This window comes from Phyllostomus hastatus, unplaced genomic scaffold, assembly GCF_019186645.2.
Source record: "Phyllostomus hastatus isolate PE091 unplaced genomic scaffold, TTU_PhHast_1.1 phas_contig_62, whole genome shotgun sequence".
Classification (NCBI taxonomy): Eukaryota; Metazoa; Chordata; class Mammalia; order Chiroptera; family Phyllostomidae; genus Phyllostomus; species Phyllostomus hastatus.
The window spans coordinates 18,862,801-18,888,857 of NW_025333921.1; the positions used below are offsets into that span (position 1 = coordinate 18,862,801).

Below are 26,057 nucleotides of genomic sequence, written 5' to 3' on the forward strand. Positions count from 1 at the left end.
GGCTCTGTATTGTTCTGGACCCAAGGCAGCAACATCAGTGGGAAGGGCTTGTCTCAATATGTATCTTACAGCTGTTGGTGAAACAAGAAAGGCAGATGTAATCATAGTCGGTTTGTGACAAGGAGAGAACGTCTTAGGATCTGATCATCCTTAGGATATCGAGGAAAACGTTTACGCACACTCAGTACAGACCAAGACAGAAGACCCTTCCAGGTGGCACAACTCATTCCACAGCATGAGGCAAGGGCCTTAGAACGACACGGCCCCTTTGGTATCCCTGTCCCTTCTGCACTGCTCCCCCGACACCTCCAGGCCTTTCCCTCCCTCACGAACAGTACACCCTCCATTGCACTCCCGCCCTCACACACCATCCAGCATCACGGCCAAACCTTCCCCGCTAGCCTCTGAATGGACGTCCCTCCCTGTCCTTCCAAGTTCCCAGACTTTCTGTTGAGTAACAAGGCTCCCACAACAAAGTGTCATCTCCCATCTACACCCGCTCCTCACGGTGATGTGGCCTTTTAGTTGGAAAGGCTGTGTGTGCCCCATGTCTTATCAATGAGGAGCATGGCTCATTAATGGGCCTGGGATTTACACAGGACTATGAATTCTGATTCCATTCCATGGTAGTCACACATTTGGTTGACAATGTCACACTGGGTCTTTTTTGAGTATAAAACCACTGGTAAATTCAGACCCTCAGATCCACAGCCCCCACACATTTATAGTAAAGATCCCACCAAATGCAATTTGGTGTCGTTATCTCTGAAAGGAGGATTCATTACAAGCCTAATACTCCTAGTACTCTTTATTAGGGTCCACCAGGCCTCCCATCATCTGGCCCCTGTAGACTTCATCCCTTTACCTTGGACCCAACCCCCACCATGCTCCAAGCATCTTGGCTGCTTTCTGATGCCTAAATACTCCAAGTTCTTTTTGGCCTCCAGGGAAGAATGTCCCTCTCCTGGCACTCTCTTCTCCCTTCACGCCCTCAGGCACAGGGCTGGTTCCTTACTCTCACGCGTCAGCGCACGTACCCTGCGCTCTCAGCACGCTGCTTATTCTCTGCACTGTACATAGTACAGTTTGTAGATGGTTTTCTTTCTCAACTCTCTACTTCGCCAGACTGTGAGCAATATGGGGGCAGTGACCATGTCCATCCTGTTCCAGTGCTGTGTCCCCTTCTTCTCCATGGGACCCTCAGTGTTGGCATAGTGCCTGTGGGAAGGGCTACACAAATGTATTCAAGGAGTGAATGACTGTGAAGAGACGGTGCAACAGCCTCCGGGCATTCCGTTCGGCAGCTGTAACCAAAGGAAGAAGGGCTTGACTCCTTCCCCACCTCTTCCTTTCTCATTCACAAATAGGCCAACCCTCCTGTCCCCGCCGGACCTCATTCCTTCAGGGTACAGCTCCACTGAAACAAGCTACAAACTCAAGAGATAAAGGAGTTCCCGACAAGATTACTTATTAATTACAAAGGAAAAGTATCTTTACAAAGAAATCTGAAGGATATCTTACCAAGTGATCTAACTGAGCCTCAGTGGCGGGACAAACCGACAATGTGGACTCTACATGGTGATGCTGTAAGAGACAGAGCCCCGCCAAAACCCTGGAAAAAGTGTTTAACACGAATCATGTCAAAAGGAAACAAGCAGTAAATCAAAACTAAAGGGCACTCTTTATATCAACTCCCCTACAATCTCCACAAATATCAGCATCACAAAAGGCAACACAAGTTGTGGAAAAGGAAAGGGGTATGATATGATGTCAAGAGACAACTAAATGCCATATGCCATGCTTGATTAAAAAGACAGTTATGAAAGACATAACTGAAAGACAAACAATTAGAAAGTTTTGCACAGAGTACATATTAAATAATACTTTTGTATTAATTTTAAATTTCCTGAGAGTAATCATGCAGTATGACTGGACACTGCAATACCCTACAGGGTGCACACGGGAATGTTCCGGGGTGAAGAAGTACAATGAGTGCGATAAAATCTCAAGCAGTTCAGATGTGTGTGCACATTTACTTTATTTCTATAAAGTCAATGTGGCAACATGTTAGCTGGTGAATCTATATCAAGGGTGTGTGGCTGTTCACTATACTAGTCTAGCACCTTTATTTTTAAAAGATTTTATTTATTTTTAGACAGAGGGTAAGGGAAGGAGAAAGAGAAGGAAAGAAACACTGATCTGAGAGAGAACATCATTCAGTTGCCTCTCGCACACACCTAACTGGGGGCCTGGCCTAACTGGGGGCTTGGCCCACAACCCAGGGATGTGTCCCGACCAGGAATCGAACTGACAACCTTTCAGTTCATGGGGTGATACCCTACCTTCTGAGCTACACCAGCCAGAGCTAGTCTAGTAACTGTTTGAAAAATTTTTTTAATATAAAAAGTTGGGGAGAAAAGAGAAAGAGTTAATTACCTCCAAATATAATCAAGAAATGTTTACAGAGCAATAATATATCAAGTCAGTGGTGGGGTGGAGAGCGACAGGAGACACAGTAAATAAAAAGAATATGAAAAAAAGATAGTGTTCCCACAGCCTGACAGTTCAGCTGAAAACAAAAATATATATGTCCAAGTACCAGAGAATACACAAACTGAATTGCATCCTCCTGAACACAAGTGCGAAGTATGCATTTCAAACAAGGAACTGTAGGCAGGTATCAAATTCTCAATCTAAACTGTGCCTTGAAAGACAGGCAGGACTGTAGTTACAATGACGAGAGAAAGTGCACACTCCAGATAAGGTGGGGAAGAACCTTGAACTGAGTTCCAGAGGCTGCCTGGAACCTAGAGACTGATGTCAAAAGGTTTTAAAAGCCAAGTTGTTTTATGCAGGAGGAAGTTGACAGGGCTAGAAAGCGAGCGCAGAACGATCTTATAGAATTGATTTCAAGGGACACAGTAATGTGTGGGGTAGCACAAGAAACTAAAGCTCATAACAATTTCAAGGGTGATTGTGAAGGAAGAAGAGAATCTGGAGCCAGAATGAACACCGAAGATAAAGGAAAAGTCCTTGCCAGGGCTGCTACCAAAGGAATTGCCACACTGGCTGTTAAGTTAGGGGGAGGGGGAAGGCCTCCAGGGTTCTTGCTAATCATGAACTTTTACGAGGAAGAAGAGGCAACAATGGCCACAAAGTTTCATGCTGGACACTTAAAAAATGGTGACCCCACTGAAAGAAAGAGGAATGGCAGGAGTCAAGGGAATGAGTGATTGGCTTAGCTGTGACATGCTGCATTTAAGGGGGATGGTGGATGCACCAAATTCAAACTCCATCCTCACTCTGGCTAGGTACCTTTGGCTCTGAAATGGTAAAAAGTCACATCTTAGCAAATATTTGTCAAGACCATCTCAGTTTTTAGAATGACCAACTAGTAGCTTCATCAGAAAATTCAGGTGTCAGTTCATACATGCTAAACTCCAGATTCTACAGCCTTACTTTGAGCTTAAACTCTTTATTTGATACTCTGGCAACAAATTGCCATGAGACCTTTTCCAGTGAAAGACTAGGAAGCGTAAGTGTTCAGCACCGGGAGAAGAGTCTAGCCAAGACATCTGTCTTAACAGTATTCCTCTAGAACACAGGTGGCAAACACAAGGCCCACAGGCCAAATCCGGCCCTCCTCTACCTTGCTTTATCTGGCCCGGCACCTTGTTTCTACCTGGTGGCAGCACCGAGTTCCTTGCCCCTAGTTAAGGAGTAGTTACATTTATACAGTGCTAAAATTACCTTCAGCCCTTTGAAGGCAAGCGTGAAGCTGATGTAGCCCCTGGTGAAAATGACTTTGACACCCCTGCTCTAAAACCTCAAGAGAATGCCATGACTTGCAGCCAGACCTTCAGGCCTATGACAGGTGTGCACCTGATTACCCATGCCCAGAAACTCCAAAGGATTCCATGTTAAAGGAACTGACCACCCCCTCCACTTGTGGCACTGGAGGATCTGCTAGAATCCTCCACAGGGTTCCCCAATTCTACCAAGTCACTGTCAAGGAAGTCTGCCTGCAGGAGACACAATTTCAGAAAACAGGCTCATGAGCCCCTACTCAGTGAAAAGCTGTGGGAGTACTTAATGCAGGAGCACAAGTGTGTCAGTTCAGGTGTTCTAATCCTCCTCTTAGAATTTACCTCTTGACATCTCCCTGTGGCTCTCTTAAGGTAAGCAATGTAGAAGAGGTGCCTACCTGTGATTGGTATCCCTGTAGCACGTGGTCTCATCTGTAAACACAGGATGGGGAGCTGGGGTCATGGGGAGATCAGGGCGGGAACTAGATGGGTTGGGTCAATGGTTTGGGAAGGTGATGAGATCACGACCAGTTCCAGCACAGTAGACACTTGATTCTCTGAATGAGAAGGGTCCTCATCAGGAGCACAACAGCCACTAAAGGAAGTATCACTATCCTCAGGGTAAATTTCTTCAATGGGCACTTCTAAACTCAAAGATTACTTTTTCCTGAATTCCTTTTGAACACATATACAAACCTAGAGCGGATTTCCTGATTACTTGTTCTTTAGGAGATGAAAACACTGCTGGTCTTGAAAGCATTACAACGTTTCTTGAAGGATTTTTATGACAAAATGCAGAGAAGACATCCAGGGTTCAGGGGCAGAGATGGAAGGCAAACAGTGGAAGACAACCACAGCCCGGAATGGTGAAAGCCAAAACTGTCCTGACAGCAAGATACACACCCCTGGAACTCAAGGACCTAACTAGCTACGGTGGGAAAAGCAGGAAGGCAAGCCACAAAGCACTAGGAACAAAACAACTGTGGCTTCATCAACTGTTCTGCTTCAGAGCAGGAAGCCAAACTGCTTTTACCAAGAGAAATGGGTATAGGTAAGTGGTACTAGACTCAAAGGGGTCTCAGACCACCACACTCAAAATCTACTTCAGGTCATTTTCATTCACTCGCTCCTCCCCAATCTTAGCAGACACATAATGTGGAGGCAGAGGAACATCCTTCAGGCAAAGCAGGGAGGGGAACTGTGGAGATCCAGTGCTTGCATCCATTGTACCCCACTGCCTCCCATCTGGGCTTCCATGTACTTGAGGACAGAAGCTATACAGTGGGAAACAAATGGTAGAAGTTAAATAAAAATTCTACCCCTAATAAACGTCTTTGAATAGATACACCTGACAGGAATTTACTAGAACCTAGGGAATGAAGAATTCAAAACACTTTATAGTCATTCCTAATGAAAGATTTACTGGAACACAGAGATGCCACGAAAATTAGCTGAGATGAATGAGAATGTGCAGAGTGAGGAACCATAAACACTCACTGTGATGACACTGCTTCTCCTGAACCACCCTCTACCCTCCCTGCTTTCTGCCACCTCTAATCCTGTACACACTTCTATTATTTGTTTGTTTATACATTTAGTTATCCTACAGTCTAAGGCCCCTCAAGTGCTGCACAGTGACTTACCCAGAGTATACAGAATGGTGCCTGGCATGTAAGAGAAATTTTTTAAGTGCTGACGCTTTGAAATTACCCTACTGAGACAGCCTTTGCAATTCACATTTAAAGTCACACGCTGATAAGTAATAATTATAAAGAGTACTGCACTAGCTGCTTTTCTACATGATCTCACTTGACAAGTATTATCCCATCTAACAGACAAGAAAACAGGCTCAGAAGCCCCCTTTTGGCTATGGAACTTAAGTCTGACTCTACTGAAGCCTTCTCACTGAAACCTTTAATAGCTAGCATCTCCTTCACCTTGCTATTCCTCAGTGTGGCAACTCTAGTATCTACTTTCTCTGGGTTCAGCCACAAAGCACTCCAGAAGAACATGGGTTTGGACCATTATAAACCCATGTAATCTGAGACTTCTGGCAAAGATGGAGGCATAGGAGACACAATTTGCCCCCTCACACAACCAAAAGAAGGACAACAAAAAATTAAAAAAACAAAAACAAAAACAAAAGACAGAGCTGCCAGAAAATCGAACTGTAGGGAAGCCCGACAACCAAGGAGTTAAAGAAGGAACATTCATCCAGACTGGTAGGAGGGGCGGAGATGGGCAGCCTGAGTGGAGAGGATGCGTGGCAAGGTGGCAGCTGGCAGACCAGACTATCCCACATTTGCGTGCAGATAAACTGGGAGGAACACCTGGGGAATGAGACAGATCATGCAAACCAGGGTAGCAGTGTGGGGAAACAAAGCCTCAGAACCTCTGGTTGTAAAACCCTGTTGAGGCTGCTGCAGCAGCGGGAGAAACTCCCAGCCTCACAGGAGAGTTCCTTGGAGAGACCCATGGGGTCCTAGAATGCACACAAACCCACCCACCCACACACCCAGAAATCAGCACCAGAAGGGCACAATTTGCTTGTGAGTAGTGGAGGAAGTGACTGAAAGCTGGCCAAGAGCCCAGCAAGCGGCACTGTTCCCTCTTACCCCTCACCCACATACAGAGCCACAATGCAGGGTTACCCTACCCCGGCAAACTCCTAAGGCTCCAGCTCTTACAACATAATAAGGGTACCAAGACAAAGAAATATGGGCCAAATAAAAGGACAGATCAAACCTCCAAAAACAGAACTAGGCAACAAAGAGATAGACAACCTATCAGATTCAGAGTTCAAAACACTGGTAATCAAGATGCTCACAGAAATGGTTAAGTATGGTCACAAAATAGAGGAAGAAGTCAAGGCTATGAAAAGTGAAATAAAGGAAAATGAACAGGGGACCAAGAGTGAAGGGAGGGAAACTGGGATACAAATCAATAATTTGAAGCAGAATGAAGAATAAATATTCAACTGAAACAGAATGAAGAAACAAGAATTCAAAACAATGAGGAGAGGCTTAGGAACCTCCAGGGCATCTTTAAACATTCCAACATCCAAATCACAGGGGTGACAGAAGGAGATGAGAAAGAGCAAGAAATTGAAAATCTATTTGAAAAAATAATGAAGGAAAACTTCCCAATCTGGTGAAGGAAATAGACTTCCAGGAAGTTCTGGAAGCCCAGAGAGTCCCAAAGAAGTTAGGCCCAAGGACAAACACATGAACATTACCCAAGATGAAAGAGAAGGAGAGAATCTTAAAAGCAGCAAGAGAAAAGGAGACAGTTACCTACAAAGGAGTTCACATAAGACTGTCCGTCAATTTCTCAAAAGAGAACTTGCAGGCAAGAAGGGGCTGGAAAGAAGTATTTCAAGTCATGAAAGACAAGGACCTATATCCAACATTGCTCTATCCAGCAAAGCTTTCATTTAGAATGGAAGGGCAGATAAAGTGTTTCTCAGATAAGGTCAAGTTAAAGGAGTTCATCATCACCCAGCCCTTATTTTATGAAATGTTAAAGGGACTTACCTAAGAAAAGAAGATAAAAAAAAACATGTAAAGTGACAGCAAACTCACAATTATTAACAACCACACCTAAAACAAAAACAAAAACAAAAACAAAAGCAAAAACAAACTAAGCAAACAACTAGAACAGGAACAGAACCATAGAAATGGAGATCACATGGAGGGTTAGCAATAGGGGAGTGGGAGGGGGAGAGAGGGGGGAAAGGTACAGAGAACAAGTAGCATAGATGGTAGGTAGAAAACAGATGGGGAGGGCAAGAATAGTATGGGAAATTTAGAAGCTAAAGAACTTATGACACATGGACATGAACTAAAGGGGGGAATGTGGGTGGGAGAGGGTTTGCAGGGTGCAGGGAAATGAAGGGGGGAATGGCACAACTGTAATAGCATAATAAAACATATTTTTTAAAAAAAGAAGCATAAATGGTAGGTAGAAAATAGACAGGGGGAGGTTAAGAATAGTATAGGAAATGGAGAAGCCAAAGTACTTATTGTACAATATTGTACATATTACTTATATGTACAACCCATGGACATGAACTATGGGTGCTGGGGAATGCTGGTGGGAAGGGTGTTGCAGGGTGGAAGAGAATAAAGGGGAGAAAAAAATGGGACAACTGTAACAGCACATCAATAAAATATATTAAAAAAATAAATAAACCTATGTAATCCAACTGCAACTAGATTCTTACTGCCGTTCTTCCTGCCTCACAGGTTTAATGCCTTTCAATCTTCTTAATCATGCAATCCCTTTCTACTTGTCTTCAATCATCACATCCTATCAAATTCCCCTTTGTCACTTCTCTCACATCTTCATCTTCTTTTCCATTCAGAGGTCCAAACCTCTGGTACATTAGTTATGTCATGAGCCTAAATGGTCTTGAGCCTATTCTAGTTTCTTCTCTCATCTACCCTGAATTCTATCATGAGACCAGTCTTCCTTGACTCAAAGTCTTCCTAAAAGAGATTCTGGATCATGTCTTTTTCAGAATCCCTTCAACTGTTCCTCATGGCCATAGGACATGGATAGCATCAGCATACAAGGCTCTCTGCTCTTGTCCGAAGCTATTTTAAATTCCTGCTATTTCCCGACACCAACTTTCTGCCCAAGCCAAATTTCCCAAAGGCAAGGCTTTCCTTTACCAGCACCTGACAGCCTACCCACGAATATCCTCCTCTTCCTATCTGCCAGATGAGATCCTGCCCGTGCATCAAGGCTTCCGTCCTGTGCCCTAGGATGCCTGCCCTGACCAGCCCAGCCTTTAAGACCCCTCCAGCTTCTCAACACCCAGTGCATTCTCACTGGACTCAAAGCATATATAGTGTACTGCCCTTTCCTAGTACGTTTTAAGAACTTGAACACAAGGACTGTCTTTGAATGACTTACAATAACAAGCACAGTGGTTTGACTGACACAAAGTGTCTTAAATATTAATTTAAAAATATTATGAATTTGAGCAAAGATTCTTCTCTTAAGCCTTACCACTTTCCTAACCAGTGTTCTTTGGGGACCTCTCACCACAAAACATCAGGTACTCCTACCCATCTAGCATTTTAGAGCCAAACTTAACACACAAGTATTTGGCCACTGATACAATTATTTAGCAGGGTAGGTCCAAGCTGGAGGAAAGTCTGACCACCTGTGACTGCTGGAGATAGCAGCACTATTAAAGGACTCAAAAGGGCTTTCCAGAGAGAGAGACTTGGGTTAAAGAAAGACCTAAATTTAGTTGCTTCCTGGACGTGTTTTCCTAATCAACAGGCCTTTTATACCACCCCTCCCCTACCCACCACAGTCAGCGAAGAGTATTGCCAAGAGAAGGGGTGTGAGCAATTAGACAGCAATGGCTTAGAAACTGTTGACACCACTAGCATGCAGCCAGTATATGGAATACTAGCAGCAAGTTCTCAGAATCCTAAAACCCCAGCCATCACCAAATGGGAAGTAAGCATCTTGTTCTTTTGCCTCTCTGGGGATTAGTAGAAAAAACGGTATTTGGGGTTCTAGGACATGAATGCCACAAGGCTGGACTGAGGAGCTATCCAAGCTGCTTTCCAGAACTAATGATGTAAGTTAGCCCACTTCTGAAGGAATACTAGAGAAAAAAAACTGGAGTCTATTTTGCCATTAAACTGCCCCTTTCATCCTATATTCTTTTTTCTCAGTAACTTAACCACATTCAGAAGAGGAAAAGAAATGGGATAAAGTTTTTAAGAGTCTTTAATTCTGTGGCCTCAATGTCTTCATCTGTAAAATGAGAAAATTATACTAGGTAATCACATAACCCAACACTAACATTTTATGAACCTAGGTTGTTTCCTCAAATATTCCAAATAGTTTGCCTTATTCTGATTCTAACATCTGGATAGTAGATGCAATTGGAAAAGTGTCCCCAGCTATGCACTATCTGAATAACACTCAGTAAAATCTGCTTTGAGGCTTCTGCTTTGGAGCTGGAGCCGAGATACAAATCACCTGCAGGAGAAGCTGCTCAGCAAGAGAACTGCTTGCTGGCTCCATTTCCAACATAGACCTTGCTGGGCAAAAGGGCTCCATTTCCACTTCTCAGAACTGTTGGGAACAAAGAGAAACCCCGGATGGCGTGAGGCTGTGGGGCCTCTGGCACCTCAAAATCATGTACCAGTGGAGTGCAATTGGTCACTACACACCACAAGCTACCACACCTGCGTTCTTAACCAAGGACCAGCACATGTGGTTATGTTTCTAATTGGCAGTTCTGGAAAAACACTTTCATATGAGAGGAGGTAATTTTCACTCCTGTCATTAAATTAATGAAGTGTGTGAAGATCAAGTTGGGGAGGTGGAGTGTGTAGTAGGAGGAAATCCTTACCTCTTCCTCCATCTCCTTCAGCAAATGTTTTCTTGAGCTCTTCAGATCTGTGACTTTCCTGACTCTCAGTTATTCTCTCCCTGTTAAGCCACTTCATTCCAAGGCAGGCTACCACATCCCCTGCTCAGGAATTTCAGGGAAATCACACACTGTGTGACCAACCACCTCAGCCAGAGAGCTACCAGTCAAGGCAGTAAAAGGGAAAAGTCAGAGGTAGATGAATGGAGGGGTCCGAAGCACTCCCAGACCTGCTGGATGATAGCTGCCTTTGAAAAGCTTAAAACCTGGCCACTTAAATTAAGCCTCACTCTGAACCACATACACTGTTTACCACACAGGTGGTAAAAATCAAAAGGGTTCAGCGAGATACATTCAGTACCACATAAGAAAACTACTTTAGTAAAGAGTTACACCTGCAGAAGTCTGCTAGTGAAAGATGGAAACAATTCAGGAGTCTTAGCTTGACAGTAAGTATACACTTACTCTTTTCACAAAGAAAGCATGGTCAAGATTCTATTCTCAGCAAAACCAAATAAAATAGAGCCCTACTGCTGTCTATGAAAAGTCATGACAGATCTGATTTTCCTCCAAATGTAATTAAGCTGTCTCCATAATTCTCCTAATATCCACTACCAGCATTCAAAATTTATTATCTTAGCCCTGATCCTGTAGTTCAGTTGGTTAGAGTGTTGTCCCAATATGCGAAGGTTGTGGGTTCAATCCCTGGTCAGGGCACATAGAAGAATCAACCAATGAATGCACAAATAAGAATAAACAAATCAATGTTTCTCTCTAAAATTAAAAAAAAGAAGCAAATAAAAATTTTATATTCTTTATATTCAAAACTTCAAACCAAAATGAACACTACACTCAGCTTCTTCTCTACCTTATTAAAATTATGATTCCCCTTTTAGCTTCAGATCATTCAGTAACAATGGTTTTAAAACCGTATTCCAAGAAGCCTAGTTAAGACTGCGGTTTAGGAGAAAGGGACAGGGATGAGGCAAACTACCTTTCCCACAGCTGCTTTTATCTGCCTCAAATGCTGTATGTTTGAAAATTCTAATGCGGAAAAAAAAACAACCTTAAAAATCACCGTGGTAACAGACTAGATCAACCATTTTCAACCGGTATGCTGCAAGAATTTTTAAAACAAGCAATACCTGACTCCTGTATTTTGCCATGTATAACGAGTTCCCGTGCATAACGCACACCCACGTTTTTGGTTCAAACTTTCAGGGGGAAAAAAAACGTTTGTTTTAATTTTTTAAATTTAACTGCTTATTTATTTATATTTAGATACTTGCTTTTTGTATTGTAAAAAAATTTTAGCATTTATTTTTGAACATATTATGGTACAAAAACTTTTTGTTTTAAAGCTTTTATTATTTATTTATTTATTTTATATACATATTTTAAAGATTTTATTTATCCATTTTTTTTAGAGAGAGAGCGGGGAGGGAGAAGGAGAAGGAGAGAAACCTGTGTGGTTGCCTCTCACATGGCCCCCACTAGGGACCTGGCCCGCAACCCAGGCATGTGCCCTAGACTGGGAACCGAACTGGCGACCCCCCAGTTTGCAGCCTGTGCTCAATCCACTGAGCTACACCAGCCAGGGCAAAAGCTTTTATTATTTATTTTTTAGAGAAAGGGGAAGAGAGGGAGAAAGAAGGGGAGTGAAACATCAATGTGTGGTTGTCTCTACTGTACCCCCTACTGGGGGTGTGGCCTGCAGCACAGGCATGTGCCCTGACTGGGAATCGAACCAGCAATGCTTTGGTTCTCAGGCCTGTGCTCAATCCACTGAGCCACACCAGCCAGGGCTCTTGAACTTTTATGTAACAAATAATTATAAAACACAAGAACAGATACAAGGTATTTCAGGTACTAACCATGTATAATGCACATCCCTATTTTTCCCTCAAAAATTTGGGCAAAAAGTGTACATTATACACATCAACATACAAGTATTTAGCCAGGGGCACTGACCTCTTTTCCCACAGATTGTCAAACTAAAAAATGGCAACAACCAAAACAATGGGTGTCTGGTGTGAGTGAATCACAATTATAACTATTTGTTAGATTGGCAAAAAAACACATTTTTTGGTGTGCCACAGAATTTTAGTAATTAGTGTATGTGTGCCATGGGATGAAAAAGAGTGAAAATCACTGGACTAGACTATTATATACAATGACTCACATAACTACCAAGGCACTGTTTTGGTACATGAGAATTTCAACTAGCCAACCCTCAATGACCAGGGCCAGCAGGAGATGAAAACAGTGTAGTACACAAATGTAATTTATTGAAAGCCTAATTTTAGCCAATGGTTTCAACCATCCATCTCCCAACTGTTTCTTTATCCTGGCAAGCAATTAGTAAAACAGAGCTGAACTTCTGCCAAAATGTACAGGCAGTGAGAGGGGAGCCAAAGTGAAAACAGATTTATGTGAATCTAGATAGCTGGCCCCTATGTCTTTAGCTATTAATCATAACATACTAAATGAACAGCAGACCAGATCCTGCCAGATGCCAGATATAAATGGATATGCAGAGAAATCAACTCCCCGACAATAGCAGGTAATTATGGTATGTGGTATTGGCCATAACCCCTGCAAGCCACTTTAGTTAGTTCCTACTACAAGATTCTGATTGCAAGTCTGCATCATTTGTTTCAAGAATAACAGGAAGGGAAGAGCAGCCAGGGAGATGTGAGGCCTGGTGCAACTCACCTGTGCAGAACTCCTTGCTCACATTGTGGGGTACTGTGATCCGTCGGTAGACAATGGGCTCTGACTCCAGGATGTTCTCATCGTGGCGGTACCGAGCAGGCCTTTCATTTGGGATGCCCCGGGAACGGGTACCACTTCTCCTCTCATAAGTATCAATCTCCTCAAACACAGCTGCCTTGTCAAACAGGGCTAGGTTCCCTTCAAAATCAAAATCTGTGTCTGGGATCTCTTCAATATCATCCCCGAAGCACTCGTCATCTTTATTCTTCATTTGGCCATTCTTTAAACCACTTTTCTTTGGAGTTGCCTGATTTGGGTGCCTGCTACTAGATGACCCTGGAGAAAAATAGGGACTATAGTCAGTGTGCCCACAGAAAGTGCTCAGTGAAAGTAGAAAGTGCATTAATCCTTAATGGCACAGGTGGCAAACACATGGCCCTTCACCTTGTTTTATTCACCCAGCACCTTTTTTCCACCTGGCGGCAGCACCAAGCTTGCTTAACTGTTAAGGAGTAGTTACATTTATTCAGCCCTTTGAAGGCAACCCGTGAGGCTAATGTGGCCCCAGGTGAAAATGAGTCTGACAGCCCTGCTTTATAGGGAGTGCTACAGGAATCAAAGTGAAGATGGAAAGCTATTCCTCACCCATATTAAGCAGCACAAACTGCCACAAATTTCATGGAATAATAGATCTCACATATTACCCAAGTAATAGTGAATATGAAATAAGCACTACTCTTGGAAATTTTAATCAGTTCTGCCCTTCATAAGGAAACTGGTAATGACAGAGGCTTTTTTGACAAATGCATACCAAAAAAGTTAAAAGGGCAAAAATGCAGTAGTCTCTTCCCTCAGGTTTGGGTGGTTTCATTCTGAATGTCTGGCAGTTGTTTAACAGAGAAATACTCCAATGTAAAAAGGCCAATTCTCATAACCTAAAGCTCATAGGAAGACACTATTCAACTGGCTCTTAATTCTATGTTTACCAAGCAAGCAACCTTCTGATTTTTATTTAGTACCAGACTAGAGCCCAGTGGGAGGGAATCCCTGGTTTAGACAGATTGCAGATTCTGAGCCAGATACACACCTTCCATTATAAACTGGTATTTTGATTTATAAACCTGCCCATAGATCTTTCAGTTGATGTGATCTCTTTTCTCAGAATTTTATCACTTCTGGGTAAATAATTTCTGAACTGTCAAATAATGACAAGGACCATACTGGCCTGATCCTATGGAGGCCACACCAAGATACACATTAGCAACAGGGCAGCCAGCCACCCTTGGTCTCTGAGACTCTATCTAGCTGCCACACGTCGGTCAACTACTCCCCTAATAACCAAGGCATAAGACCCCACAGAATTCTCCAAACCATCCATCCCGAGAGAATCCTGAATTGAGTTTGTATTCTGATCTCCATCTGACCACCCGACAGGTGGATCAGGTGACTGCTAGGTTAAACAGAACCTCCAACATGGTCTAAATGAATGTCAAGTGCTGCCTTTGAGAGACTGGGCTCCTCGATCACTGAAAATACTCAAGTAGAAGTTAGGATGGCCATAAGCAACCCCCCTCACACATCATCCCAACTATCCTGCTCTAACTCTTCTTGCAGCAACTCCCTCTACCCAGTGGACCTAGGATGTAGTCGCAGTTCTCTCAGTAACCTGATATACCTATCATCTTCTACCTGCCACCCAGCCTCTCAGTCCCTTGTCCATAAATGTTCACTGTGGTATTCCCAGCAGGGTTTCTGGCACATAGCATTCGGTCAGTACTTATTTAATGAATTAATCAACACCAGCAAGGTTAATTACAATGATTATTCTGAAAGATGTGCACTATGCAAATGTAACTTCTGTCCTAGTCTTCCTAATTCCAAGTACTGGTATGAAGGGCCATGGCTGACAGAAGATTTAGGCTTCTGAAAAAAACTAAGGCTAACCAAAATTATAAGGGGGAAAAAGAGCTGGCCGAGTCACCATAAACAGTTCAGATTAAAGCACTGGGAATTTTGTCAGTGTCTAGGTTGAGTTCTAATTCCAATAATTTAATAAAAGCATTTAGTGAGAGCATGCTGTATGCCACAGCTGGGTGCTGGGAATGTAGTATAAGACAAGCTACTCAAAAAGGGAGGAGAAATATATAAGCAAATGAGATGAGTTACAACAGAAGCTTGTATAAAGTGCCATAGAAATATGGATGAAAAAGCAAAGCTAGATTAGGAATGGGAGAGCAGGCATGAAAATACAAAGTCAGGATGACACCATTAGCAACATATGTTGGCAGGGGAAGAACTAGAGAAAAGTCCAGTTTGCAAAATTATCAATATGCTGCCTGAGTATTAAATCAAACCATTCTAAAACAATCCTCTAGCTCAGTGGTCTCTCTTCAATGGGTATGTGCGTAGCCAGGAGCGCACAGAATGGTCCGATGGGAGCAGGAGACGATACTACATATTCTATTTGCATTTTCTTTTAACTAAATCTAGTAAGAAGTCAAGCTTTTCATTTAATTTAATGTGTGCGTGGTGACTGGCACTCCAGTGAGGTTTCTTGCCAGCTAACCATTTCCAGGGCTTGAGATATCTGAGTGAAGAGTGATGCTCCGTAACAAGAAGTGTACATATGCAAGTAGAGTTACATCATTTGTGTGTGTGTATGGTGAAATACATGTAACAACAATTATTACCATTTGAACCATTTTTAAGTATATAATTCAGTGGCATTAAGTACATTCACATGGTTGTACAACTATACAAATTTTTAACTAAAGTATACAAAAACAAGCAAGTGGCTTAAAAACATTCCTATAAAGAAACTATGTACTAAACATAATGCTAATAATGCGATCCTAAGTGAACAAAAGAACAGCAGAGCTAGCTAGCACTTTCCCCAGTGCTTTTATAGGCCTTCTTTAGCCAGCAGGAGGCTTTAAAATTAATCTAATCAGATTTAAAGAGATGAGCTCCCAAATTAAAAAGTATCTAGGTCATTCCAAACAGGAATCCATTTGGACTACTACTGATAAACTTAGCCCCGAGTGTAAATGTACATAGGCCCTGGGGCTGAGTCCCACCCAGTGGCTGCTTCTATTCAAAGTTTTATTGTTTACCTGTTTACTTACTGTCTAAGGCTGCTTTTGGGCTACAAAGGCAAAACTAAGTATTGGAGACAGAGACCTTATGGCCTACAAAGCTTCAAATACTTAAAACCTGACCTTTATAGGAAGTTTGCTCACCCTGCTGTGCATTATACCTCTTGAGGTACTCTTTCTAGCTATGACTGCCATTAAAATAAAAATTTTAATTAGCTGAACTTGTGACCAGTTCTTTGAATATCTGCTTCATTCAAAGTGTTAAGTATGTCACTTATTAAACTATTGTCTTTGAACTCCACACTCACCCTTTGTGATGTGGGTCTGTAACTCTACAATTACATTTTTCCCTCCTTAGCTGACTTCCTGTTCAGTTCTACCACCAGCAGTAGGTGCCTGAAGAGACTGGAAGGAAGGAGGAAGGAGGAAGAAGGAAGGAAGAAGGGACCTTGTCCTCCTTTGCTTGATATTTGTATCATCAACACTGCCTGGCAGCTGGTTCCAGTCTTCAGCTTTTCTTTTTTTTTTTTTAAATGTATTTTATTGATTATGCTATTACAGTTGTCCCATTTCCCCACTTCTCTCCCCTCCACCCTGTACCCCCTCTCCCACCCACATTCCCCCCCCCCTTTAGTTCATGTCCATGTGTCATTCTTATGAGTTCTTTAGCTTCTACATTTCCCGTACTATTCTTGCCCTCCCCCTATCTATTATCAACCTACATTCTATGCTACTTATTCTCTGTACCTTTTCCCCCTCTCTCCTCCTCCCACTCCCTTGTTGCTAACCCTCCATGTGTTCTCCATTTCTGTGGTTCTGTTCCTGTTCTAGTTGTTTGTTTAGTTTGTTTTTGTTTTTGTTTTTGTTTTAGGTGTGGTTGTTAATAATTGTGAGTTTGCTGTCATTTTACTATACACATTTTTATCTTCTTTTTCTTAGATAAGTCCCTTTAACATTTCATATAATAAGGGCTTGGTGATGATGAACTCCTTTCACTTGACCTTATCTGAAAAGCACTTTATCTGCCCTTCCATTCTAAATGAGAGCTTTGCTGGATAGAGCAATCTGGGATGTAGGTCCTTGTCTTTCATGACTTGAAATATTTCTTTCCAGCCCCTTCTTGCCTGTAAGGTCTCTTTGGAGAAATCAGCTGACAGTCTGATGGGAACTCCTTTGTAGGTTACTGTCCCCTTATCTCTTGCTGCTTCTAGGATTCTCTCCTTCGTTTTTACCTTGGCTAATGTAATTATGATGTGCCTTGGTGTGTTTCTTCTTGGGTCCAACTTCTTTGGGGCTCTCTGAGCTTCTTGGATTTCTTGGAAGACTGTTCCCTTTGCCAGATTGGGGAAGTTCTCCTTTATTATTTGTTCCAATACGTGCTCCATCTGTTGCTTTTCTCCTTCCTGTTCTGGTACCCCTATAATTCGGATGTTGGAACGTTTAAAGGTGTCCTGGATGCTCTTAAGCTTTTCCTCGATTTTTTGAATTCTTATTTCATCATGCTTTCCTGCTTGGTTGATTCTATCTTCCTTCTGGTCCACTGTATTGTTTGGAGACTCAGATTCCTTCCTTTCACTATTGGCTCTCCTCCATGTATCTTCCTGCATCTCTTTTATGGTAACCTGCATCCTTTCATCTAAATTGCGCCCAAAATCAACCAATTCCGTGAGCTTTCTGATCACCAGTGTTTTGAACTGTGCATCTGATAGATTGGCTATTTCTTGGTTGCTCAAAAGGATGAGTCCTGGGGGACTGATCTGTTCTATTGGATACATGTCTTATGTCTTTCCCTGTCTCTGGTCGCTCTTGTTACGGTGGGGGGCGGAGCCTTAGGTGTTCACCGGGGCTGGGCACTCTGGTCGCTAGATTGTGATGTTATATGTGTGGGCGGGAGCGGGAGGGGACAATGGCAATAGTTTCTTTCTCCCGGGCTCAGGCCCTTCCTTGGGATCCTGGGCTGCAAGCTCTGCCCTGGTCCACAATCGCTGCCCCACAGGGTCCGCCAGCCGCAGCTTGTGTACTCAGGGATCACTGCTGCATTCTTGTGCCCCGGATGGCTGTTGTGCCGATTTCGCGCCAAATTTTCCCCGACCTCCTAGCACCGCCGACCCGTGCCCGCCCCACGCCCGCCCGCCCGGCTCGTCGTCTCCTACCGGTCTGGATGTACAGGTCTACTTCAACTTCTTGGCTGTCCGACTTCCATTCAGATAAATCCTGTCAGTTCTGAGTGATATTCTGTCTGTAAATTATTGTTGTTCTAATCTTGGTTGTGCGAGGAGGCACGGTGTGTCCACCTATGCCTCCATCTTGCCGGAAGTCTCCCAGCTTTTCTTTCTGACAAGCATAGACACAAGGTGCTTCATTGCAGCCCTCAGAAGTGCTGGCACCAGCTCTGTGAAGCCCCTTTTCTGAACTTTGAAGTTCTGGTAACACCAGTCTCTTCCCTTTGTTTCCCCTTCCTCAATGACTTTGTCTGCTTTTTCAGTCTTCCAACACTTACTTAACTAATGCCCTGTATTACTTTTTATAGGACATTACTTTTTATAGTAACCACTAAGAACTAGTGGTTACTATATTCCTTAGTGGTGTACCAAGATTTTGAAAATTAATGACTCACAGTTAATTCCTCTGTTCTAACCAAATAATGTTTAGTAAGAAAAAATATTTTGAAATATTTGAATAAAATATTATTGTGTAGGTAGTTCATGTTTATTTAATCCTTTTTGATTTGTACAGGTGAAGACCTTTTTGAATTATAGACACATAGCTATACAGAGAAATAGAATGTATAGCTTCAATTCTAAAATCTCAGACAGGGTAGAGAGTAAGCACAGAAATATAAACACTTACCAGTCCAGATATCAAAGAGCTGATCTTCTCCCAGTGGGCATAAAAATCTTAACTGATTTGAGCACAAAGTAGACAAATAATCAGAAAAGATTTTTAAAAGACTAACAAAACCAAGTTCACAAGCAATGGTGATGCTGTGTGGTGAAGTGCAAATTTGAAGAGAACTCTCATTCTTGTCTTTGTACCTTAATTATTACTTGCAACTTTTATAAAAAGCACATATTTCTTTAGTAACCCAAATCTAAATTCAAATAATTGGAAAAAAAAAGGTTGACAAAGCAAATTCTCTATTGTCTCCCACCCTACAGAAATTATATATGTAGAAACATTAATCTCTATAGAGATCAACAGGTGTTCAAACTAGAAAGCCAAACTCAGACTGCTGCTACCAATGAGGAACAGCTGAGCTCTGAACAATCCAAAAACAAAGTAAAACCACAAAATCAGTAGAAAGGGAAAATACTAAAGAAACAGAAAGTCAACCAAGTTCTACTGGTGTTTTGGATTCACCCTTGGGAGGCAAAAAAAAGATGTATCTGGGGTTCACCCTCATCTGCTCATGACGTGCATCACTGGTTGTTTTTTCACAGGTTTACTGAGGTGTAACTGGTATACGAAAATCTGTACATACTAAATGTATTTACTGAGGTATGACTAGTATGCAAAAACCTGCAAATGTTAGTTTTTCAAGAAGCAAAAAATATTGTGAACCACTGAACCATATTTTAAACCCATAAAATAGTACCGTAATATAGTTCATGTTTATCTAATCCTTTTAAATTTGCACTTTTGCCTCATATCTAGCGTATAATATTTAGCATATAGGTAGAGAATATATATTAATAAACTGATGGTCCAATGAAGAATGCTTATCAATGTCACAGAAATAGGTAAATTCTAAAGGAGGAAGTGCAAGAAACCTAATAAATATTATCAATATTATGAGTCAAATACTTCATGCTTATTTTATTTTTTTTAAAGATTTTATTTATTTATTTTTAGAGAGGGAAGGGAGGAAGAGAAAGAGAAACATCAATGTGCGGTTGCTGGGGGCCATGGCCTACAACCCAGGCATGTGCCCTGGCAGGGAATCGAACCTGCGATGCTTTGGTTCACAGCCTGTGCTCAATCCACTGAGCTACGCCAGCCAGGGTTCATGCTTATTTTAAAAGGCATTATTTAGGCCAAAACATAATTCCTTTGAAGCTGAATAGGGTTTATTTTGAAGAAAGGAATAGGGGTGGTCTACATGAGTCTCTTCATATCAGCCAACTGCACTTATAATCACATCACTGATCACTAAATCCAAAACACCATTTTACTCACGGGAGTATTTTATTTGTTTGTTTTAAAGATTTCATCCATCCATTTTTTGGAGAGAGAAAGAGAAGGAGAGAAACATCAATGTGTGATTGCCTTCCACATGCCCCCTACTAGGGTCCTGGCCTGCAACCCAGGGATGTGCCCTGTCTGGGAATTGAACCAGGCCCACACTCAATCCACTGAGCCACACCAGCCAGGGCTCATCATGGGTATATTCTGTTTGACCTTTTTTAAAAATATGCATCCCTTCAAAAAATTTTGATTAAGCATCTGGTGTTATCTATTGGGATCTGTGCTAGGTGCTTGAGGTCAACAGTGAACAATATCAACATAGCCCCAGTCTTCACCTAATGTTACAGTCACCCCCTTACTATCATTTATAATCACTCTTGCAGACCCACCAAATTGCCTGCATTTTTCAACACAGCAGCACCTTCAATAGTCCTTGCCACAGGTAAGCAATTTTAAAGTATTTTCTTTCCCTGTTAGCAGACTCTGTTGTTACCTATTCAATATCCAGACCCCTCTACCTTCACAAAAAAAAACAACCCATTTTTGATCAGATACTCTCCTCCCGGGTGAGAAAGCTAATTTCTAAATCAATCACAGTGGTGCTCATGCCAATAACTGACTGAAGCATGGGCAAGCAAAGCTATCCTGGCCAAGCAGACAGGATGGGACTGGGGCTAAGGGGAAAAGATCTTGCAGCCTTTTCTGACAAAGGCATCCTCACCTCTGAGGAGCTCCTGGCTCTCCGTCAGGCAATTCTGCCTCTCAGGGCACATTTGGCCATGTCTGAAGACACTTCTCATTGTTAAAACTGGCAGTGGTTGCAGTGCTATGGGCATCTAGTAAGTAGAGTCAGAGATGCACACAACAAACTCACACACACACCCACACACCCACACATACACACCCACTATCTGACCTAAAATATGAAGAGTCCTGAGGCTGAGAAACTATGCTGAAGATGACACTCGGGGAAGAGACGGTGTTGCTTCTCCTTGTGAAGGTTAAGTCTAGCTGAGGCACTTGGCACTGCTGAGCCAGCTAGCATCTGTCTGAGGACCAAGCCAGCACACAGAAGAGGCATCAGAGAACCAGGCTGAGCCCTCGCTGTACTATACCAGAGACGTTTAACCTCTGTGCTCACGGTGACAGCGCTTCACTATGTGAGCACAGCCAGAGCGTCCTGATACACTGTGTAGTGCTCTCACATCTACCATGAGCTTTTCCACAAAGACTGCTTACTTAATTCATACAATACCCTAACGTATTAATAATGTATTAGAGAAACATGAAAATACTTAAAGATGGTTATTATTGTCTATAGTCATTTACCAGCTGAGAGTAAAGGAAAGAAGACACTATAAACTCCCCACTGGTTACCCTGCAGAACCTATGCACCTGGCACCATCTTAGGCTTTCATATGCACACTATCTGAGTTTGTCTTCAAAACCTGATTAAACCTACCATTCTACAAACGAGGAAACTAAGGGTGCCTTAAATTTACATAGTTAATAAATGTGAGTTGGGAGTTAAACTCTTATCTGTCAAATTCCCAATCCCACTCTATTTCCACAAATAAAAATGTGGAAACAAGTAGGGATGAGGAGGAAACTCCAGAGGTGCCCTAAGGCTAAGATAAAGGACATGAAAACAGGACAGAGACCCTGTTCTAAGACCGGTGGTTCCCACTTTTTGGAAAAGCGGTGAATCATGAATGCACCTACACAGAACATGCTACAAATGACCCCTGCTTCATTATAATAGCATTATAATAAACTAACAGTGTGTGACCCCCTTCCTCGGCGGCCAATCAAGGAAAATCATGGGAGACCACATGCACAGTAGCTAAAGTAAGACAACTACTTGTACATGCACATTAAAGCCCACCAAAACTAACCAGGAATACCCACCCTGTAAGAATAGAATCCCTCCAGCCCCTGAGGTCAATCTCTGCTCAGAGTTGGCCTGCTCCCATGTTCTCTGCTATAAACTCTGTGTGTTCGGTTCAATTCTTTGTCCGCAATCACCAAGAACGTGGTTACCTGTGCCCAACTGTGACAGGGAGACCACGTAACTCTGGTAGACCTAGCAAAGTTAAAAGAAACAGCAGAGAGGATTCTGTCTAGAAAACAAGCATACAAGGCAAAAGCAAAAAATGTATTCGACACAGCACAATGGTAAAAATGAAATTGAAAAACAGCAGGAAACAAGTAGTCCTTTTTCAAAAATAACTTTTTGTTAATGAATGTTCGCAGTGGATAATGCAGATGTTGACTTAACATTCTGACATGTTTCGTTTCAGTTAAAAATATACATCCATCTTATGAAGTTTTGTATCCTGCTTTCTTACTTAGAATCTCACTGTTTCACAAAAGATATCTCCAAATATTTTGTGGCTACATGAAGTAAAGACACTATATTGATACAGTTTAGGGCAAAAGTAGGTTTATAGTTGTTCATATGGAAAATAATACAATAATTAATAAATAACAATAAGAATAAACTCTTGTGTTTCATATACAACTATAAACCTACTTTTGCCTCACCTATATATACACACACCATACCTACTTATGAACTTTTAAGCTATTTCTCATTTTTATTATTATGGACTCAGCCCAAACACAACGTCTCTGATTACTCCAGGTGAAAAATCACTCACATTTGATCACTTGTAGCAGTATGGGCACTGCTCATCTAGCACTTACCTTATACTACTTACTTTGTTCTGCAGTTATGTGTTCTTACATTAACTTTTCAAGTAGCATGTAAGCCAAAGTGGGTGGAATTATGTCATTTAGACCTGTCACCTAATACTCTGGTTAGTCCACCATAAGTACATAAATCTCTACTGAATTAAGGAATAAAATTAAGAGCCATATCAAAAAACAAAAACCCCAAACAACAAAAATTAAAAGTCTAAAAGGTTATAAAGAAAAGACAACTTGAGATTAACTGTGAGAAAAAAAGAAAGACATCAAAAACTATGCCAAGTGCGCTGCATGACTGAAAAGGGCAGGAAGATGCTACTGTCAACAATAATAAAAAGGAATATAAAGCAAGGGCTTCGGAGGAAAGGGCTTCATGTACTGAATGGACTGAAAATGACATCACAATGACAAATGAAGACAAGCAATTAATCAATGGAAGAGAAGATGGTAAAAAAAATGAAATGGAAGACCATTTTAGGCTCAGCCATAAGGACTCTACAAACAAACATAGCAACCAAACCCAGAGCTATGTCTTTAGAAGGTGTCAGGTTATTTTCTTGTGCTCCTTGTCAATACAGATCTTCTATTCATTCATTTGACAAATAAACACTGAGGACCAGCTATGTTCTAAATACTGTCAGGAAAGCAGAAAGAGAAAAAGATTTCCAAGAGGAATTACTGACATCAAAGGTCAGCAAGAGATAGAGAGTGTGAAATAAACCCAAGGCGGGCTAAGCACGCTCAGTTGTCACTGAGTCTTCTCTTTTCTCATACTTTAATAGAAATATTGGGAAATCCTGCATGAGTAAGCTGTCTCAATACTTGGCTTCCTTAGCCCAAAGGGCCTGGCTCTGTATAAAACTGGCGTTTGGTCACTGGGAGAGAAAAGCATTTCCCTTGGAAAAGATAAACAGTGCTTCCCAGATTTCTTTACCTTTCAAGTATGTTAAGCTGATGGTCTTTCCCTTGCCATTTTGCTGCCGGCCTTTGGCAGAGACCTCTTGGCCAGAATAACTTATAACAAACCCATCGTTGTACAACCTTCAGTGCCACTTATTTATTGTTTTTTATCACACATATATTGTAAAGGGAAACTCTGTCCTGCACTTAGCACACTAAAGGGCACCTGAAGGTCAAATTGCAAACATTTTAGTGCCAGACTCAACGAACTTCATGAGAAGGTGCCTGAAAATATCTGGGACTTTCTTTTCAACTCTCAAATTCTACGCCCTGCTATTCAGTCAACTTCTTAGGCACCAGCAACAGCACCAAAATTTTCAAGTCTGTTGGAAAAATAAAGTACATCCAAGGAGGTTAAGAGGTCATAGTAGGACCATGAAAACTTGGCAAGAAATAACTTTCTGACCTCAGATGGTGAGCTCAGTGTCTCACTGAATATACTACATACAAACCTGTATCTAGCAGACTTCAAGTGGTTTCTCTCTGCTCCCTGAGACTGGTGTTCCATTCACATACTTGAAAATATTATGAGTGGTCAGTTCAATGACCAAGGTCATAGAAAGCATTCTTTATAACTGACCTTCACCCAAAGGAAAAGAGTAAAATCTACCTGTGCTAAATCTCTCATCAGTGTTGGATTAGGTAACGAGTACCAGTAGGTCCCTCAACAATTCATTCCTAACCTTGAAACAACACGTAAAAGCCAGAGTTGAAGAGAAATTATTGTATGCCTACAGCTTTACCAGTCTATTAGTCTCAACATCAATATCCATAAACCAAAATTCTATTTATAGATTTCTCATTAGAAATCCACATCTCCATCTCTTCATTCATCAATGAGGAAAACATTGACAACCTACATTACAACCATGGTGGGAAGAAACCAATCTATCTCCTTGGAATCCCTAAATTGCTACATAAATGCCAAGTAAGTCAATCTCTAGCAGACCCTACTACTTATCTTAGAGGGACACTGAACAGATAAATAAATACATGTAATTCTACAGATAAATAGATGTAATTCTTTTTTCAAAGTATATTTTACTGATTATGCTATTACAGTTTTCCCAAAATTTTCTCCTTTATCCCCCTCCTCCCTGCACTGCCCTCCTCACCCACAGGCATTCCCCCAACAGTTCAAGTCCACGGGTCATACATATAAGTTCTTTGGCTTCTCCACTTCCTATATTATTCCTAACCTACCCCTGGCTATTTTATACCTACCAATTATGCTTCTTATTCCCTGTACCTTGCACCCCCATTTTCCCCCTCTCCCTCCCCAGAGATAACCTTTCATGTGATCTTCATTTCTGTGATTCTGTTCCTGTTCTAGTTATTTGCTTACTTTTTGTTTTTGTTTTGTAGGTTCAGTTGTTCATAGTTATGAGTTTGTCATTTTACTGTTTGTAGTTTTTGACCATCTTCTATTTCTTACATAAGTCCCTTTTACATTTCATATAATAAGGGCTTGGTGATGATGAACTCCTTTAACTTGACCTTCTCTGGGAAGCACTTTATCTGTCCTTCCATTCTAAATGACAGCTTTGCTGAATAGAGTAATTTTGGATGTAGGTCCTTGCCTTTCATGACTTCGAATACTTCTCTCAAGCCCCTTCTTGCCTGCAAGGTTTCTTTGGAGAAATCAGCTGATAGACTTATGGGAACTCCTTTGTAAGTAGCTGCCTCCTTTCCTCTTGCTGCTTTTGTTGTTTAAATGTATTTTCTAAGTAGAGTTTTCTCTATTTTTAGTAGTCATTTATTATTACTCTTTGTAGGTTTTTATTAAGATTTTATTTATTTTTAGAGAGAGGAAGAGAGGGAGAAAGAGAGGGACTGAAACATCAGATTCTTGCATGCCCCAACTAGGGGCCTGGCCTGCAACCTAGGCATGTGCCCTGACTGGGAATTGAATTGCAACCTTTCAGTTTACAGGCCAGCACTCAATCCACTGAGCCACACCAGCCAGGGCTCCTCTTGCTGCTTTTAAGATTCTCTCCTTATCTTTAATCTTAGGTAATGTAATTATGATATGTCTTGGTGTGCTCCTCCTTGGGTCCAATTTCTTTGGAACTCTCAGGGCTTCCTGGACTTCCTGGAAGTCTATTTCCTTTGCCAGATTGGGAAAGTTTTCCTTCATTATTTGTTCAAATAAGTTTTCAGTGTCTTGCTCTGCCTCTTCTCCTTCCA

General features: G+C 41.7%; 1 protein-coding gene across 5 annotated transcripts in view; it reads right to left on the reverse strand.

The window, feature by feature from the left end:
* EDC3 (enhancer of mRNA decapping 3) overlaps positions 1–26,057 on the reverse strand; it is a 76,101-nt gene that overhangs the window by 11,106 nt on the left and 38,938 nt on the right. For all 5 annotated transcript variants that reach the window (XM_045848445.1, XM_045848447.1, XM_045848446.1 and 2 more), the window contains one exon: positions 12,922–13,257. In XM_045848445.1, coding sequence (XP_045704401.1) covers positions 12,922–13,257 — 336 coding nt within the window. The remainder of the gene's footprint in view (positions 1–12,921; positions 13,258–26,057) is intronic.